A 19,217-nucleotide genomic window follows, 5' to 3' on the forward strand; every position below is an offset into this window, starting at 1 on the left:
CTTTGGTCACCCCCCGCATCTAGCCATTTTATTCTCATCCCATGTGGAGGTCAGAGTACAGACCTCCACTCCACTGGTGTCAAGGGCAACTCCCATGAGCAATTATGGCACCTTGGGTGCATTTAAGTAGCAGTGACAGAAAGTGTGCTGTGAATGTGGCCCTCTCACTTCATTTTTAGACCTGTCAGCTGCCACTGCTGAGTAGCCTCTTGCTCATTTATTCAGTTTGTAAACTCTACATTTAGTCACTAGTGGGTGTTGCTTTTGGAGAACCTTTGTTCTGTGGGTTCCCAGTATTAAAAGGAAGACGTTTAAGACCTTTGAAATGTAGGTCTGTGGGAACCTTTCCTGAAGTTGTGCTTTGGTATGTTTTTGTTGGGGACTGGATTTGTGGACTTTGGCATTTTTGGAAGAGGAGAGTTTTCACAAATGAGAACTGGGAGGGTGTTCCTGGATGGCAAGTAGATTGAATGTGCAGTTCAGCTACAAACACCTTTGTCCTGCTATACAAGTGGAATTTTTAAAAGGGACACCAAGCTGAATATTGAGGCATGCCTCAAGTGCCACACACATAGAAGTAGTGCTTCTTGGTGAAAGAAGATGTGATACTACAGTTCTAGTATGGACTATGTTACTTTATTTAATGAGGTTTGTTTTGATGCAGGTGGCTTTTTTGTCTTCTGTAATTGCATATTTTTTAATTCCTGTGCTGCCATCCAATTACTGAAAAAAGGTATAATTCTTTATGCTGAGCAATGTTATCTGTGATATACAAGAATAATCAGAATGCTTTTCTCTAAAACAGAAGTAGGGGAAATGGCACTTCATATTTGGGGAAGAAGTAAAATCTTGGTTTGGTAAAAGGTGAAGGAGCCATAGTCACTATTACAATAGATTATTATTTGATTATGTATTGAGGAGTGTTTTTTTTTTACTTATCCTTGCCTATTCAGGTGTAGAGTGTTTCTCAAATTTTACTTAATTCATTACAAATAATATTTGAAGATACTAAATTTATATCCGTCCCATCTGTTGAAACATAATGTACTCATTCTATCTTAGATACAGTAAAAGAACTTATTGTGTCTGCTGGAGATAACATACAAGTGATGCTACCCAAAAATGAGGTTGAACTGAATGCTTTTGTTGTCCCGCCACCGCCTACAGGTGAGTTGAATGGCCTTGGCATACAAGATGATGAACACACTACCAACCTGTAAATGCAGACAAGTCCTGAGCTATATGAACATCCTCACCTCAGGATAAAACCATCTTTCTCATCTACTGCTACCTTTTTTGTGGCTCCAAATGCAGAGAGGATTTCCTCCTTTGGATTTTAGAGATAAAATTACTTTTATTTTCAGAACATGAACTCCTTAGCCAAATGGTTCAATAGAAATCCTGTAGTTTCTATCAAAAGATGATGCGGCCCAGGTTATAGCATGTTGCTGTTAGGCATGAGGAGGAAAAGTATGTTCTGTGCAAAACAAACCTTAAAACTACCAGCTTCTGAACTGCAGCAGCAAAAAATATGTGTTTCGTAGATAGCTATGTAAAACCCATTCACTTCATGTGAAGCTGTTTCTTGTGAAGTCAGTTATTTGTGAAGTCTGTTACATCCTTGCTGCTTTACCAAGTTACCACACATAGTGGAATTTTAACATGTATTTGTACTGCTTCATTTTCCAGGCTTAAACTGATTGATTTCCTACTGGGAAATCAAAAAAGAAGTCATGATTTCCTACTGTAGCATTTTATCTGATGGATGGTGAGCTTGATTTCTTAAGTTTCCTGGGCTTATCTTGAAGGCAAAGCTGATTACTCTTGTGCTGTGTTATTGCTCCTAGAAACAGCCTACACCTATGAGTGGAGCTTAATCAGCCACCCTGCTGACTATGGTGGTGAAATGGAGCGCAGGCACAGCCAGACCTTGAAGCTCTCACATGTAAGTGTGCTGTCAACTCAGGCTCATTGTGTTTGTGTGGTCCTTTCACAGAAATCTAACCTGTGGGGAAGGGCACCTTGATTCAAGGAGTTTGACTGACTGCCAGAGTCTCTTCACATGCATGTGTTGCCAAATCTTTACCAGATTAAGTGTCTTTTTAAAGAGTCCTCTAATAACTAAGAGTGTTTGCTTTGTGTTCCCCACTTCTCGACAGTGACTAGTGGCCATTTGTGTATGTGTTTATAAAAGGAGCTCTAGGTTTCAGATATTTAGATTTTTCTCTGTTTACAATATGATTGGCATATTTTTGCATACTGCTTTTGTATAATTCAACATGTAACTGGATTTGTTCTGTGTTTGTCTCAGTTATCGGTGGGACTTTATGCCTTCAAAGTGATGGTTTCTGGTGAAAAAGCCTTTGGTGAAGGTTTTGTAAATGTCACGGTCAAACCAGGTAAATAAGTTGGCTAAAACATTGAAATTAATTTCTTCAACACAAGTAGTTGTACAACATACTTATCTAATAGTCTGTCAATTACTGTCTGTCAGGGACACCTGGTAGTCCAGTCATGCAGAGATGTTGCATGTCTTGGTGTCTATAAAGCATTTTAAGGAAGTAGAGTTAAGGATCTTGCTCACTGTATTTAAGTGCTCTTTGGTCTTGTACCCTCCTCACGCAAGGCCTGAGATAGCATCATGCCACCCTTTATGGTCCCTGTCTCCAGTACAGCTAGGAGCAGCAATCAGGTGCTGAACTGGCTGTAACTGCAAGTGACAGGACACAGGTCTGATCTAAATTACGCCAGTTAGAAGTGGCTGCAGCGGAAGACTGCTGCATCAGTGCACTGCTCTTCAGTAACCTTTTCTCTCCCTTGTACAAAAAGGACAGCAAATGCTGCAAAGCAGTCAATCCCAGATTTAAGTCACTGGGGACTATTGATCTGTGGAGGTAACAGATTCATTTTGCCTGGGCTTTCCCTACTTTTATTTTTTTTTTCCTTTTCCTCCATCTTTCTCACAGCAATCAGAGTTAACCAGCTGCCTGTTGCCGTTGCTTCACCCAAAGTACAAGAAGTTTCTTTGCCTACAACTTCTACCTTCATTGATGGCAGTCGTATGTACTGGACCATCCTGTGCTTATATTCCATACTCTTAATATGCGGTTACAACATTATTCTTTGTCAGTTACAAGTGAAATTCCTTCTTCTCACTCAGAAGTTCCCTGATTCATGATTTATTTTGGGCATTTGAATCCAGTTATAAGTTATTTAACTAAATTAAAAAAGTGATAAAGTGCAGCCTTCCACTTGGGGATTGAGATACACTGTGTTGGAAACTGCTGCATCCAAACAGCAGCTATTCTTACAGCTTCTTCCTCTCCTGCCCAAAAGGCTCTGTGCCAGTACAGCTGGGGTCATGGTAGAGAGCTGTCACATAGGTATGATGGGCTGTCATAACTGTGTTCATAATTACTGAGAGCAGACATGTTGGAATGTGCAGAATTTGAGACTAATTTTTATTTGTGTGTGTGCGTGAAGACTTTTGTGTTTGTTTAGATAAACCATACCAAATATAACTTGGAATCTGTGGTTTAACAGCTATGGTACATGAACGCTATTCAAATATGCTTGAAAAGATAATTGTAGAAAAACAGTTAGGGATCAGTGCATGAAAGACTTTAGTAATCATTCCAGCAATTGCTACAAGAAACTGATACATTTTTCTTTAATGACTGTAGAAAGTATGGATGATGTGAAGATAGTGAGTTACCACTGGGAGGAAATTAAAGGTCCTTTGCGAGAGCAGAAGGCATCTGCTGACACACCTGTCTTGCACTTGGCTAACCTTGTTCCTGGAAACTACACTTTCAGGTACTTGCACAGATGCTTTCCTTTGGGGTTTTAACTATTTCCATGTTGTCAGCTAAATGTTTGTTTCTCTTTGTGCTCACATGTACCTCTTCAAACAAAAAACTTATTTTTCTTCTGCATGCTGTTACCCTTCATTTTACACAGTGGAGAGCCAGCCATAGGGAGCAGTTTTATTAAAAAGTGCTTGCGATGATGTTGTGATACTGGTGTAGTGATCCTTTACAACATAAAGTTATGCAAAACAAGGTATTGGAAATTAAATACTTCCCACTCCCAGCAATAACAACTGTGACAGAACACTTCTTTTTTTCCAGCTTAGAAGCTGACAAGTGTCCTGAGATGAAACTCTGCAGCCAGGCTGTGGAAGTCATCCCCTGAAGGGTGGTGGCAGGCAGAACAGTATTGGGAGACTGATCCTCGCAAGGCATTGTTGTGTGCTGATTTTAATGAGAGTCACTCTGTTCTTCATAAAAGCCTTTGCCTTGCTACTGTTTTCTTCTGTTTATGTGTTGCTGAAGCTGGATTTTGTCCAGACAATGGAAGCAATGTTTGTGGTTCTGGGTGCTTTAATTAAAATCAGAGTTCATTTTCTGAACTGTTTAACTTAAACCCTAGTCTGCACAGAGGCTTCCCACTGACCCAGCCTGGGTTATTTGGCTGCCAATGGGTAACAGCCTACCAGTCAATATATTATGTATCAGTGTAGCATCAGCAGAATGTTGAAGCCAGTGTACATATATGTTAAATGTAGTACACTGCATAAGCCTCACCAAAAATTACATAGCTTCAACTTTCATTTTGTGTTCTGGATTGGTATTGTTCCATGTTGTACAGTGGCAGAAATGAGCATAGGATTTTTTTCTGTATTAAAAAAGGGCAGAGCTTGCTTACAAGCAGTGCTCTAAGTGCATTCCCAACTCTAGGGAATTAAGAAATCATTTGTTATATCCGAGCACCTTTGGGAGAGGCTGAGGTACTTGAACAATAGAGCAATGTGTTCAAGCTTACAGGAAATTAGCTGGTCAACAAAATCCAGTGCTCCTGATACACCTGGATGTGCACCCACTGCAAAAGTATGTGTTCCCTAATGACAGAATTAATGAGTGCTAGTTTTGTTCCCACTCAGGGAAGGCTTCAAGAGTGGTTCCCTTCCATGTGGTCAGCTGTATGCAGTTTTCACAACAGAGGTGAATTAGAGACATAGTTGTTTACCTCACTGGAGTGGCCTTTCACCACTTCTAGGTGTCTGCAGCAGTCTTATTTTAAGAGGGTTTTTCTGTTTCTGAGAGGAAATAGTAGTGTTTTTAAACCCTGTACTTTTTTTACTTCTGTGACTTGACATCTTTGAAAAATCTGGATTGATACTAAGCTCCATTAAAATTAGTAATAGTGTACCACAAAGAAATAAGAAGTTAGGAATTGCTACTGTGCTATAAGCAGAGCTTCCGAACATCCAGAGTAGTTTTGGAATTAGGTGTTAACAAGGACTGTTCCACTATGGCTGGTGAATGAAATTCCTGTGTTTTATTGAATAAATTTAAAAATAATTTGCGGTGAAATCTGTTTGAAGTTGCCGTTGACTGCAGGGAAGGGGTTTCATCTGGGATCCAGAATAGCTGGGCTTTTTTTTTTTTCTTAAAGGTTGAAAGCTGTGTTTGAAAACAGTCTTCTGAATTTTTCCTACCTTAGTTGAGGGATATGTGTTTCTGAAGCAGAAGTTCATATAATCTAATCAGTGGCTCTGTTTTAGAGGGTGTTCGAAAAAGTGCCAGAAAAAGTTAACCTTTGAACTTAAGACTTCTGCAGAGTTCATCTTAACAGATTTCCAATATTGTTTTTCTTGTTGTAGGCTCACAGTGATTGATTCAGATGGGGCAGCCAACTCCACCATTGCATCTCTGACTGTCAACAAACCAGTGGATTACCCACCTATTGCCAATGCAGGACCTAATCAGGCAGTCACCTTGCCCCAGAACTTCATCACACTGAATGGAAACCAGAGCAGCGATGACCATGAAATAGTCAGCTATGAGTGGTCGCTCAGTCCCAAAAGCAAAGGCAAGGTTGTAGCAATGCAGGTATGTCTATTTCTCCTTGCATAGGGTTGGAAACCTCTTCTATCTTTACCTCTAACACATAGGAAAGTAACAGCAGCACTGAAATATCTGGAGTGATGTTACTTTTTTGCTTGGTGGGGTTTTTTTTCCGTTCCTCTCTGATCTATTCAGCTCTTATATTAGATACTGCTTTTAATTCCTTCTCATAATTTTTTTCATTCCTTGTTGCCGTTTCTGATTCCTGCTGTTTGTTCCCCAGTGGTTTGGAAGACTTTGAGTTCACAATGTCTATCCTTGGACCCTAGAGTCTGCTCCGCAGTTTTCCATCTTCTGAGACTCTGGACATGCTGAAAACTGTTTTTTTGGGAGAATGTGGAAGTAGTCAGAGTTTTCTTGTAACGCTTTTTCCTGAAGAAAGTAGGACTCAAACAGAAAATTTTCTGAGTGAAAGAGGACAAGACTTTTGGTAGTGTTATGCAGCCATGCTCTGTGGTGAAGTTTTTTTGCTCACTAAAACATGGGTTTCCTATGAAGGCTAACTGAATTTATTCTCTTATTTTTGTGGCTGTATTTTTTTTTTTTTTTAAATCTGAGAAAAGTTAATAAAAATTTTCAGTGGACTTGCGCTCAGTAAGTTGGAGATTGTTGTAGCTCTGTAGGCAATTGAGGTAATTAGTGTAATGAAGCCACCTGAAACTCAGAAGCCATTTTTTGAGAGACACATGATTTCTGCTATGTTGCAAATGCTTTAGACCTTCAGGACTGGAGAGAGATCACTTTGTAGATCTGTTTAGGAAAGGAATAATATTGTTGCAAGCATATAGTGTAGAGGCAATTACGAAACTATGGAAGGGCTTATTTCTGTTCATTTACCAAGACTAACATTTTCCAAAAGCATCCACGCAACCTGAACTTGTAGTTTTTAAGACCTGCTCAATCTTATAGCAACCTTCCTGAAAGAAGGGAATGAGTGCTTGAGATATCTAATGGATTCATTGGGTATTTAATGTGGAAATGCAAGAGCATTTTACAGTTTCTTTTCAAGAGCCTGGTAATCTTTTCCATGTCCGTAAACCTGAGGATGTTCGTCTCAGGTGTGTTAGATGGTATCAATGGTTAGAGTGCAATGTAACAAGTACATCTGCTGGTTAATTAATCATTTATCAAGTCCCTTAGTTCACATTATCATCTTTGTCAAAAAGACCCCAAACAACCTAATTGCATTGTGATTTGTTATTCCTCGTATGAGAGATGACACAAATGTTCTTTTTATTAGCAAAAGGACCTGTAGCTGGGCCCAGTCATTTTATGACCTTATATAGATATCAACTAATACTGCTGAAATAGTATACTCGGGACAGTTGTCTTGTTTAATGTGTTTTTTCCATAAGACAATCTGTCTGGAATCAAGTCAAGCTTGGTTTTGTGTTTAACAATTTTTATAAATAATATATTAATGTAATGATATTTGGTTTTGAAATATCTCTGAGGAAGTGGAATAAGCTGTAGTAATTATCAGTGTTTAATTTCCTAATTGAGGAGGTTAATGTCCCATATGTTTAACAATTACTGTTGTTCAGAAATAATGCAGCAATTATACCAACATAAGAAGTTAAGACTTATTGTCTATAGATATTTCTCTGGGTTGGTAGGGACAGGTGCAATAATGAATAAGTTACATCCATTTGTGCATCAAATTTTAAGTCTCCTCTTTGTCTACAAGGTGCTTAAACTGCTTTTTCAAACACCGTATTTATGAATTAAAACAAATTTTATTTTTTCTTCACGTTTGCTCTGTAAGACCTTTCATAATCCATAAACCTTTCTGTTTTATCTCGTTCTCTCTGTCTTCATAAATACCGCACAGGGAGTGCGGACACCATACCTCCAGTTATCTGCAATGCAGGAAGGAGATTATACGTTTCAGCTGACTGTCACAGACTCTGCGAGGCAGCGGTCCACAGCTGAGGTCACACTCATCGTACAGCCTGGTAAGTCAGCTGCAGGCACGTCTGGGTCCCTCAGGGCTTGGGCCAGCTTTATGTCTTAGCGCTGTCCTCAAATGCCTCATCTCCCCGCATTGCACCACTGAGATGGCAGTCTGAATGTCTGGTATCCCTGCATCAAGGACTCTTCTACCTCCATTTTCTGATGAAGCAAACAGTTAAAGCAAGTGTAGAACCATAGAAAGTCCAGGTGGTGATCTTGAGGGCTCACGCTAGCCTGATTACGTAAGGCAACCCACACAGAGATGTGTTTGAGTGTACTACTGAAAAGCTAAAATGTAGCCCTTGAGTTTAATATCTACAAAGTCTGTTTTGCAAAGCTGTTCAGAGTATCAATCAGTGTTCAGTTTCCTTATTGTTTTGCAGTTCTCCTTCAAGTATCCTTGTGTGATCTGAATTCTTACTAGAATTGCATTGCGCTTTCTAGGGAAAAGTGTCAAGCAAGGAATTTTCAAAAGCTGCATCTTTCACATGTTTATTTAGATTTGGGAACTGAATGATAAATGGGCCCAAATGGTCCAGGCCTTGTGAGACTATTTTTTTTAAATGCCTTTGTTTGTTTGTTTTTGTTACGTGTTTGCCTCTTACATCCAAAGTGGCCTTTTCTGCCCATCTGAAAGTCTCCCATTCCACCCTGGGGCAACGTTTTATTTTCCTGTTGTTGCTTATTACACATCTTTTTGTAGATGACCCCTTCTGGGAAAACTTCACAACTGGCATTTACTGCAGAAATCAAGAACATGAATTGGAAGTACAGCATGTGGTGGTGCCTTTTAGAGCCATTATAGTGTGGAACTAGGAAGATGCTATTGCTGAAGTCAAGTCTAAGGATAAATAAATACCCAGGAAAATGGTAGGATAGCTAGCTTTACCATGCCACAAAAGCAGAGGTTGAAAACAGAATAATAGGTTATACGTTTCTGCACTAAATCCTCAAAGGCTCTAAACTGGCATTAATTTAATGGCATCATGCTGACCTTGAGCAGCAGAAAACCTGGGCCAGTGTAATCTTTGAGGGCAAAGAATCATATTCATGTGGGTGGTTTTGAAAGGCATGTAGTGGTGGAACCAGGAGACTGCTCCACTGCTCTTGTAAAACATTTCATGCAATGCGTTGAGCATGCAGAATTTTTGGAGTGTGACTGTGCCTTCAGATATGACTGAAAAAGGGAAGTACTTGATTGGGATTTGGCTTGTTGCAGAGCTGGTCTCTCCCACCTAGTATTTTCTGCTAGCTTGTGCATGTTATACTTGTGGTTTGTACCTCTGAGCCAATATATCAAATCTGTAATATAATACTCTGTGTAAAATCTTCCCTCTGGCAATCCTTGACAGTGACTACTTAGCAAAAGTCATACACTAAATATTACTTTTACAGAAAATAACAGCCCTCCAGTAGCAGTGGTTGGTCCTGACAAGGAATTGACCTTCCCAGTAGAAAGTACTACACTAGATGGAAGCAAAAGCCAAGATGACCAAGGCATTGTGTTCTATCATTGGGAAAATATCAGGTATCTACTAGACATTTTACTAATCTCCAGTAAAACAGAGAACAAAGTGAAAGTGTTTGGGTGCCAGAGTCTCTTACGCAGCTGTGTTGGGATGCACTGTTTGAGAACTCTTTTTGAGGGTCTTCCTGCTCAGTTGGTAATAGGGTAAGAGACAGGAATTTTAAGTTCAACTTGGAAACCTTAGGCAATCTCTGCCTATGTTTTGCAATGTGTTGTTTCGAGGCCTACTGTTATAAAGTTAAGAAAAAAATGACAGGAACTTCCATGTGTCCTGTTAAAAAGTGAGTAACAGGCTTGGGTACCCTCTTGTAATGGGCAAAGTTTTCCCATCAGTGCTTAGAACTAGGGTTTCTCAGCCACTTGATTGTTGAATAATAAAGTAAATTGACAAACAGTTTAGCCTGAGCTTTCAGTAGTGGGTGACTAAAGCACTCTGGAATGATAATTGAAAAGGTTTTACAAAAGTCTGTAATTGTATGTTTACGTGTAAACCTAACTGATCCTCAATAAAAGGACAAGGTATTAGCTCATGCAACTGTCATATCTATGTACAAGAAGAGGTTTGCCCCCCTGTACATGTTGAGAGTGGCTCTTAGAGCAACAGTGTTTGCGTGCTCCCATCATAGTACATAGCAAGGAGGTTGAACTTCTGGGGTGAATTCTCTACTTTTCTAATCACTGAGTATGTGATGCTTGGGTGCTTTGAATGTCTTCAAAAAACTGATTGATTTATGAATTCTCTGAACTGAACTCACGTCTCATAGTGCTTTAACTATCAGTGCTTACAGCAGTGGTAGAACTATGATATACATAAAAGCAAATGGTGTGAGCGATGCTGCTGAAAGAAAAATTTGGCTGTGCAGGTTTATTTTTCTGAGATGTTTTGTTTCAGTGGACCAAGCTCTGTACAGATGGAAAATGGTGACAAAGCAATAGCAACTGTGACTGGTCTTCAGGTTGGTACCTATCGCTTCAGGCTGACCGTGAAAGACCAACAGGGCTTAAGCAGTGCATCTGTGCTGTCTGTTACTGTGAAGGAAGGTAAGGATATGGTATGCTTCTTAGGATATGGTAGGCAAGTTGCTAGTTAACTCAATCACTAACAGAATGTAAGGAAAATCGGAACAGAAAGGGATAATGTGTGTGTTTGTCATATTTCAAGGGTGTTCAAGAAGAATTACTGCTGTTCTGTAATAAAGTAGTATTGTGAGTGACTGGAAGAATTACCTTTGCTTACTGCAAGCTTTTTAAAGTTAAGTGTATGCAGAATTAGTTGTAAAAAAAAAAAAAAAAGCTCCAAAATACTGTTTTTGACCATGGTGTGTCTACTTCATTAAGAGGATATGCTTTTATTTTATTCTCAAAGTTAAGCTTTGAGCAGAAACGCAGTTTTACTGACAGCCTTAAGTAACATTCAAGAAGTAAGGTCTCAGAGTATACCAATTTCCACTTAAAAATAACATTAAAAGATCTGTATTCATTTTGGGGTTTTGATCCAGAGAAACAGCTACTGTGGTGGTTTTTAAACTATTTTTTTTTTCCTCAACACACATGCTTTAGGATGGTAATACCTACTGTGTGAGATCATAAAATCATAGAATCATTTACGTCGGAAAAGACCTTTAGGATCAAGTCCAACCATTAACCTAACACTGCCAAGTCCACCACTAAACCATGTCCCTAAGTGTGACATCTACATGCCTTTTAAATACCTCCAGGGATGGTGACTCAACCACACTTCCCTGGGCAGCTTCCAATGCTTGACAACCCTTTTAGTGAAGAAATGTTTCCTGTTATCCAATCTAAACCGCCTGTGGTGCAACTTGAGGTCATTTCCTCCTGTCCTATCACTTTTTAGTTGGGGAAAAGAGACTGACACCCACCTCAATACAGCCTCCTTACAGGTAGTTTTAGAGAGCAATAAGGTCTCCCCTGAGCTTCCTGTTCTCCAGGCTAAACAACCCCAGTTCCCTCACCCACTCCCAAGTCACAAGACTTGTGCTCTAGACCTTTCACCAGCTTTGTCCCTCTTCTGGCAGAGGTACTGTCAGGTACTCCTGACAGATTTCATAGCTTTGACTTATGTTGCATTCTCAAGTTTGCAGGTGGTGATAATCCAACCATCTTTTGCTTCATGTTGTTCCTTAGGGAGTGATTTTAGCAATCTCCATGAGGCTATGCCTCCTTTTAAAGAAGGTGGTGTAATACATTTTAAATCTTGTTTGGTCTGGAGTTTGGCTTTCTTTGCATACTTTGTGTTTTGAGGGAAGTGATGCACTCTGGCTCTGCAGGTATGGTACCCATACCGTTTATGAAATGATAGTAGAATTGCATTAGAATCTTAGCTGCTGACTTTCTTGAAAACAGTGCAACCTTGTTTCTTTTTAACTTGGTATCACTGCAGAATGAATGAATCTTGGAGAAGCTGGATGCAGTCTTACCCATGTGCATCATTGGTTGAACTGCTTCAGAGTTTGTTAGGTGTTCAGTCAGAAACACGTGTCAGCAGCTCTGCCCAGATGTGTCTCATGGTCTCATCCGTGCTGTGAAGTGTAGCCACAGTATGTACTGACGACAGTCACAGGTTCAATATGAAAAATATTCAGTGCTTCAACAGCCAAGTTTAATCAATTGATTTACTTGGAAGAGACGAGATGGTCACTTGTATCACAGAGAACTCTATACTTTTCTAAAGAATAGAGATCTCCAGCCAATGCCCTGGAGATCTGCCCAAAATTGAATTATTTATGTCCAACCTAATATTCAGACCAGTAAAGTATTTCACTCAGCCTCACAGCTTCCTGGAGCTCTGTCTTATCAGTTGTGTTCTAAACAAAAGTCAGTAATGTCTGGTTTCTGGAAGGAGAACGTGTTCATGTTTCTTTAGTGTTTTTTGACTGTACTCTAAATGCATGCCTTAATTTCACTGCTAGCAGCAAGCAAAAAGCATTTGGGAACTGGGTTTACTCTTTCTGATTACACTTTGCCTAAATGCAGGCATTGTGAAGATATAAAATTCTACATAAGCTTCTATGAGGTGATAAGTGATTCTCAAGACGAGAAGAGCTCAGCATGGTGATCTCATTGCGGGCTGCGTTTCTGAGTAGGCAGAAAATCATTTTGCTTGACTGAGAAGATCTGATGCTTAAGTTACTGTGAGACTGTAAATAGAGTACCCCACAATGCTTTTTGAAAAATACCTTTTTAGATGGTACCTCTTATTGGGATTGTCCTCATGGTGCAGCTCTGCTTTTGTCAGACTATAATAATCCTGGAGCCACGTTTTGTATACCCACTCATCCTTTCCCTGTATCTTTGACACCTGATTCTGTTGTTACTGCCTCTAACCATCAGGTGAAGAATTGCGGTGTGGGTGTATTGGCAGTGGCATGTCACATTTCGCATGTTTTGAAAGCAAATCCTTCTCCTCCACTATCTTTATGGCTAGAAAACAACAGTCCACCCCGGGCGCATGCTGGTGGGAAGCATGTTCTAGTGCTTCCAAATAACTCTGTTACCTTGGATGGCTCAAGGTCTGCTGATGACCAGGGGATTGTATCGTATTTGTGGATTCGGGATGGTCAAAGCCCAGCAGCTGGGGTAAGTTTCTTGAAGGTTGTAATGAGTCAAATTCAGCTCTTCTTATGCATGTAGTTTTACTGAAGCAGGGCAAGCAGGTATGACTCATAAGATGCTATGAGGCATGGTGTCTGTTTCTGGTTTGTCTCCCCTGCTCTCTCTAATGCTTTAGTTCAAGTGGCTTGTGATACTTTCAGTACAGCTACAGAATACAGTAGTATCATGGTTTAACCCCAGCCAGCAACTAAGCACCACACAGCTGCTCACTCACTCCTCCCCCTGCCCAGTGGGATGGGGAAGAAAATTGGGGGGGTGGGGGGGGAAAGGAGTAAAACTCATGGGTTGAGATAAGAACAGTTTAATAACTAAAACAAAATATCATGAAAATTAATATAATAAAAAGGGGGGGAGAAATAAAACCCAAGAAAGGACAAGTGATATACAGTGCAATTGCTTACCACCTGCTGACTGATGCCTGAGCAGTGATCTGCCTCCCAGCCAACTCCCCGGTTATATCCTGAGCGTGACATTCTGTGGTCTGGAATATCCCTTTTGGTAGTTCAGGTCAGCTGTCCTGGCTGTGCTCCTTCACAGCTTCTTGCGTACCTCCTTGCTGGCAGAGCATGAGAAACTGAAAACCCCTTAGGATAAGCACAACTTAACAACAATTAAAACATTAGTGTTACCAACATTATTCTCACACTAAATCCAAAATATTGCACTATACCAGCTACTGGGAAGAAAATTAACTCTATCCCAGCCGAAACCAGGGCAGATGGCTAAGTAAGAGGACTGCAGCAGTGTGGACTTAGATGGGAAGGACTCAAGACAGAAGAACAGAGTTGTGTCTCTTAAAGAGTAATTGGCGATAGTACCGAGCTAATATGTTTGAGAAAAGAATGATTTGAAATCCAGACGCTGCAAAGGAGGAAGGGTCTGAGACAGCAAGAGGTACCAATAAAGACTAAGGAATCATGTCTGGTACCAGATGACGCAAAACTTATGGTTTAAGACGAAAATGGTGTTTGGTGTTAGATGTGTAGATACCTTACCTGGCAGACCATGGTGAATAGCCTGGGTCATTAGGGCAGTGGAGTCTTCTCTCCAAGTGGAGGCAGACAGCAGAGGTACCTCATGATAAACTGAAGTTTATATGTCAGTTACTGAAACTGTGATAACTTCTTTTGTCTATCTGCACAAAGTGTTGTGGACAGCTCTTCACAGTCAGGAAGATAGTGGCAAATCATCAAGAACTGGGAGAGGAGAAACAGCAAAATGATAACAGAGCTTCTAGAAGCAATTCACGTGAGGGTATGAGAAGAGTTGAAGAGGTGTAGCTTAAATATAACTGGCAGAGATGTTAGTTGGAAATACATGAACTCCAAGGAAAGGAAATAATTTGGGAGTTAAGAAAGCAGAACTAAGGATACTGGAGTAAAATTGAGAAATAATGTAACTTGTGTCAGATTTTCAAGCAGATGAGTACATGAGAATGTCAGCTGTTCTGTCTGGTTTTTTTTTAAAATGAAAATATCCATACTGTTCAGACACGTCACTTCCAAATTTACATTACTCTGCTATGAAGTGTGGGTAGGTCACATTTGTCCAAAAAGCCAAAGCAAGAACTTATGCTGTTACACAGATACCTGACTTGATAGTTACACCTGCAACTTTCTCTAAGGGTATAATCATCCTGGTACCTTTTTTTTTTTTTTTTGGCAGGATGTGATCCACGGCTCAGACCATGAGGCAGTACTGCAGCTAACTAATCTGGTGGAAGGAACCTATACTTTTCACTTGAAAGTGACAGATGCTAAAGGAGACTCAGATATTGATTCAGCAACTGTTGAAGTGCGGCCTGGTATGACAATTAAAAGGTCATCGATACGTTGTGAATACCTCATCTTTGTTCTCCTTTCCACTTATTTATTTCAATGTTGACAACATTCTCTCAAGTTAAAACACAAAGCAAACAGGTCTTTCTCTTCCTACCTTCTTAATGTTCTCTCAGTAGGCCTGAGTGTGTTAGAACATGTCAGGATTCTTAACTACCAATTACACCATTGCCTTACTGGAAGCATAAATAGATAAAAATCATTCTTAGGTTTTTGTTGCTTTTCATTCATTGTAGGTTTATTGTTTCTTTTTTCTTGTTGTTAATCAGTTTGGCCAATGGAAAGAGGTGAGAGCTGAGCATTAATTTTAGGTACAAATGCTGCAATTATGTGTTTGATGGTTGAAAGTGTGTTTTTATACTTGTTTTCTTTCATCCTGAAGGACGAAAACAAACCTCAAAGAATTTCAGGGGTTTTAAATTGTCTTTTCATGGTTTGATATTGCTCGTATATAGACTTGTTTTCATATGCAGGATAAAGTGGCTGTGTGGTGCTCGGTTGCCCTCTGAGCTCAAACCACGATAGTGATTGAAGCATAAGTTGAGGTTTCAGGAAATGAGTCTAAATCTTGGGTCTGTTGGAGACATTGTTTGACTGGTTGCTGGGCAATGATTTTATTTCTGTTCCTCACTTTTATTGTTGAATGTAGTCACAATAATTGGCTCAGGATTCTCATTGGATATCTGTGAAGCTTGTTTTGTTTGCAAGGCACTCTAGAAGTTCAAGTATTATTTAACAGAACCCTCAGTTTGTGAAGGTAAACATATTTGGTATTTCTCAGATTGACCATCCTCATTTAGACTCGCTCACAGTTTTGCATGCTACCATATGAGTCCATCTTTGCCTCTGTTTTTCTGGGTGATAGCCAGTAGTAGATAACTAGCAGGGAACTTAAGAATTAGACTCACCTAATGCTTACATCTGACCTTAAGATGGCAGCGTTTAGGGGAACAGAAGTTGTTATTCTGCACAGAAATGTATTAATGCTGAACTGAAGTACACACTGAAGTGCTTTCTTTCAACTGGTAAGCTGGGTTGCTATCTTAGGACCCACCACCAGGTTTGTTTCAGAGGGAATATGAAGATGTAGGCTAAGTACTTTTCTAAGAAGACAAAAGGGTTGGATTATAAGGAATACGGGTCTTACGCAGGAAAATACAGTATTAATAAATACTTTTGAATACTGCATGTTGTCTTCAGTTGGTACTGAAATATTTGCCAGGCTCTGAAAGAATAGCATGTACTTCTTCTGTCAGATCCCAAAAGGAGTGGTCTGGTGGAGCTGATTCTGCAAGTTGGAGTGGGACAGCTGAGTGAACAGCAGAAGGACACCCTGGTGAGACAGCTGGCTGTACTGCTGAATGTTTTGGATACAGATATCAAAGTTCAGAAGATACAAGCCTACTCAGATATAAGGTACAAAGATATCCTGCTGTGCCAGGAAGATTTGTGTTTTTCATTGACTCTGACACAGCTTATAATTAGTTGCAAAATAATATTTTCTAAGATGACAAAAAAATGCTATAGCTTTCAACAGTATATACTTCAAAAGGTAAATTTCTTCTGCTATGGTAGAAAATTGGTGAAGCCAGCTCTCTAGAGGCTCAGAACTGAAGGGTTTTGTTTAGAAAAAATAAAATTCTCTGTGTAGATTTTTATTTATTGCTTTAAAGAAAGTGTGGGCATATATTTCAGTGTCTTTGTCGCATACAGTGCTGCTATTTTTCCCAAATATTGGATGGAGTGAGACAGACAGACTTTCTCAGAGTGAAGCAAGTATTGTATTTCAAAATAAGGTTCTGTATCTGATCAAACCTGTTTTATTCCCCTTTTCTTCTACTCCCTGTCTAAGGTTTGATATTCTAAGTATTTTTATAAATATTTTCCCAGGTAACCGGTGATTAAAATCCATTTTTTGCAGAGAAAACTACACAGTGGATACTCCCAAGTATGGCATCTTACTCTGAAGTAGAAATACCCCCTCTACTTGGTGTAGAGGGCTAGAGATGGCTTTGCATACCCAGAGAAACTTCTCAGTTAGACACACATGAGTTATCTAAATTACTTCTGGTTAACTACTTGGTAATTTAAAACCCATTTTGGTGTCTATTTAGCTCTTGGGGAACCTCTTAAAATTTAAAAACAAACCATTTGGAAAATCTAGCATTATAGCTACGATATTTTTAATCACAGCTTTCAATTACTACTTTTCAGATAAAGATGTTCCCTGAAGTGTCTGATACAGGATGAGATCACCACCCAATTTAAAAAGGGCTGGGAGGGGGGAAGGGGAGAAGGGCTCCCACATGAAGTTCTCTGGCTCCCTTGCTTCTGAGCTTTTCCTCCTCTTAAATTAAGTTTCCTAAAGTTGCTCAGACTGCTTGAGTGCTTTGTGACAGGTTCTAGATGAGAGTAGGAAAAGCAAATGTACACATACTTCTCTTAAAGCGAGAGTCAGGAAGACCAAGGTGGGAATTACATTTGCTGTTGTCCTCCGCTTTCTTCCATGAAACTGAGAAGCCAGAGAACTGGTGCTCCCAGCTCAGAATGAAGTCCGTGGCATTTGCATGGACTGATGCAGGGACGGAGTTCCCTAATTGTTATCAGGGGTGACATTTGCTTTCCAGAAACAAACAAAACCAAAGGCTGTAAACTGAATCCCTGACAAAAGTGCTCTTTGACAGCAGTCATGACCTTACCTGTTCTTTCTGCAGCACCGCAGTTGTGTTCTACGTGCAGAATGGGCATCCTTCCAAGGTGATCAAGGCATCAGATGTCTCACGAACTCTGCATGTGCAGCTTTTGAAAGAGAAGGCTGACTTTCTGCTTTTTAAAGTCCTGCGAGTTGACACAGCTGGTATGTTTTGGTTCGTGCATGCTCATCTCAGAACTTTGCAGGCATTTGGATAACACAGCACCTGGAAACAGAGCATGAAGGCCTTCTGTCTGCCATCTGGTGTCTGGGCTTGGATGTAGCTTTCTGAAAGATGATGGTGAAGAGAGTACTTAAAATGCTTGTTCACTTGTGGTGGACTGGTGCCAGTTACTTGTTCTTTTACAAGACATCCGTAACAGCAGGCAAAAGCATATCTTAATCTGGTCTGCGTCAGGAAGGCCTGGGGAATGAGGATAAAGATACCCCACTCATACCATCTTTTGTTGGAAGATGGGCAAAAATTAATATAGCCATTAAATAGAACGTTTCATGTGTCTGGTTCCTTCAAGGCTTTTAGTGTTCGGTAATAGGCTTGTAGTGTAACTTGATTTTGTCTCTCTGTATCAGGCAAAATCAGGTGATCACTGTGTTATAACCTAGTCTACTAATATTTGCAACATAGGCAGGTTTATGGGGTTTCTTATAATGAACAACTTCTTTTCCATCAAAAGATGCTTGAACTTCAAAGCCTATTTTAAACTTCACTAGTAATGTGAACCCTTTATGATACTCAGATATTACAGATATAACTTCTCCATAATTTTAAATCAGGATATAACGATCCAAATGGAAACAAAGTGAGCAAGCTCTGGCAATAAAATAGTGTTTGATTCTGTAGTAAATTCTGTCTTTACTGATTGAAAAGAACTGTTGTTCTGTTGTAAATGTACTTGGATTACCAAAATGTGTAGGTGTCACTTGAAACTATGCATTAACATTTTTCTTGACAAAACAAATCTGGTACTCTGTTTTAAGGGGAGTAACTTTTTCTTTTAGTCTGATATGATGCGTTGATCTAGCAGTAGTGACTACTGTAAGCGTATAAGGTATGTAAACATATTGGTCCCAGATACTGTAATTCAGTTTTGAAATACTGAAATACACTCTATTGATATGCTGCTTGTCTTCTAGAACCTGAGAACGCTGATATTCCTCAGTTCTCAGGTACTTTAGAAGTTCTTACAAATATGTCGTAAAGAAGGGGGCAGGTCTGAGTTCTACAACTTCAACTCATCTTTATTTCTGGTTAGAATAAACTGTTCTTGACTTGCATACAATTTCAATATTGTATGCATAAGGTATATTCTTATCTTTCTCTTCACAGCCAGCAGTCTGCTGAACTGTAAATCCATTTAACACATAACACCAAAGGAAAGGGAGACTTAAAAATATTAGAATGTTATGAACTAGGTGCTTTACTACCAGTCTAGTCTCACAGTAAGATGATGTGTGACAAGTTGTCCGTTTACACAACTGACTCTATGTTTCGTTTTGTCCTTAGCCTGTCTTTTAAAATGTTCTGGACATGGACACTGTGACCCTATAACGAAGCGCTGCATTTGCTACCAGCTCTGGATGGAAAACTTGATTCATCGTTACCTAAATGACGGAGAGAGTAATTGCGGTGAGTTTGGGTA

The 19,217-nt window shown here is 39.8% G+C and overlaps 1 protein-coding gene across 2 annotated transcripts in view; it reads left to right on the plus strand.

The window, feature by feature from the left end:
* KIAA0319 (KIAA0319 ortholog) overlaps window positions 1-19,217 on the plus strand; it is a 62,216-nt gene that overhangs the window by 32,804 nt on the left and 10,195 nt on the right. For both annotated transcript variants that reach the window (XM_074870608.1, XM_074870619.1), the window contains exons 5-18: window positions 1,063-1,167; window positions 1,848-1,945; window positions 2,312-2,399; window positions 2,967-3,059; window positions 3,684-3,816; window positions 5,666-5,894; window positions 7,741-7,864; window positions 9,258-9,390; window positions 10,283-10,431; window positions 12,839-12,990; window positions 14,692-14,830; window positions 16,121-16,280; window positions 17,579-17,721; window positions 19,082-19,204. In XM_074870608.1, the coding sequence (XP_074726709.1) occupies window positions 1,063-1,167; window positions 1,848-1,945; window positions 2,312-2,399; window positions 2,967-3,059; window positions 3,684-3,816; window positions 5,666-5,894; window positions 7,741-7,864; window positions 9,258-9,390; window positions 10,283-10,431; window positions 12,839-12,990; window positions 14,692-14,830; window positions 16,121-16,280; window positions 17,579-17,721; window positions 19,082-19,204 (1,869 nt within the window). The remainder of the gene's footprint in view (window positions 1-1,062; window positions 1,168-1,847; window positions 1,946-2,311; window positions 2,400-2,966; window positions 3,060-3,683; window positions 3,817-5,665; window positions 5,895-7,740; window positions 7,865-9,257; window positions 9,391-10,282; window positions 10,432-12,838; window positions 12,991-14,691; window positions 14,831-16,120; window positions 16,281-17,578; window positions 17,722-19,081; window positions 19,205-19,217) is intronic.

This window comes from Strix uralensis, chromosome 1, assembly GCF_047716275.1.
Source record: "Strix uralensis isolate ZFMK-TIS-50842 chromosome 1, bStrUra1, whole genome shotgun sequence".
NCBI classification, from domain to species: Eukaryota; Metazoa; Chordata; class Aves; order Strigiformes; family Strigidae; genus Strix; species Strix uralensis.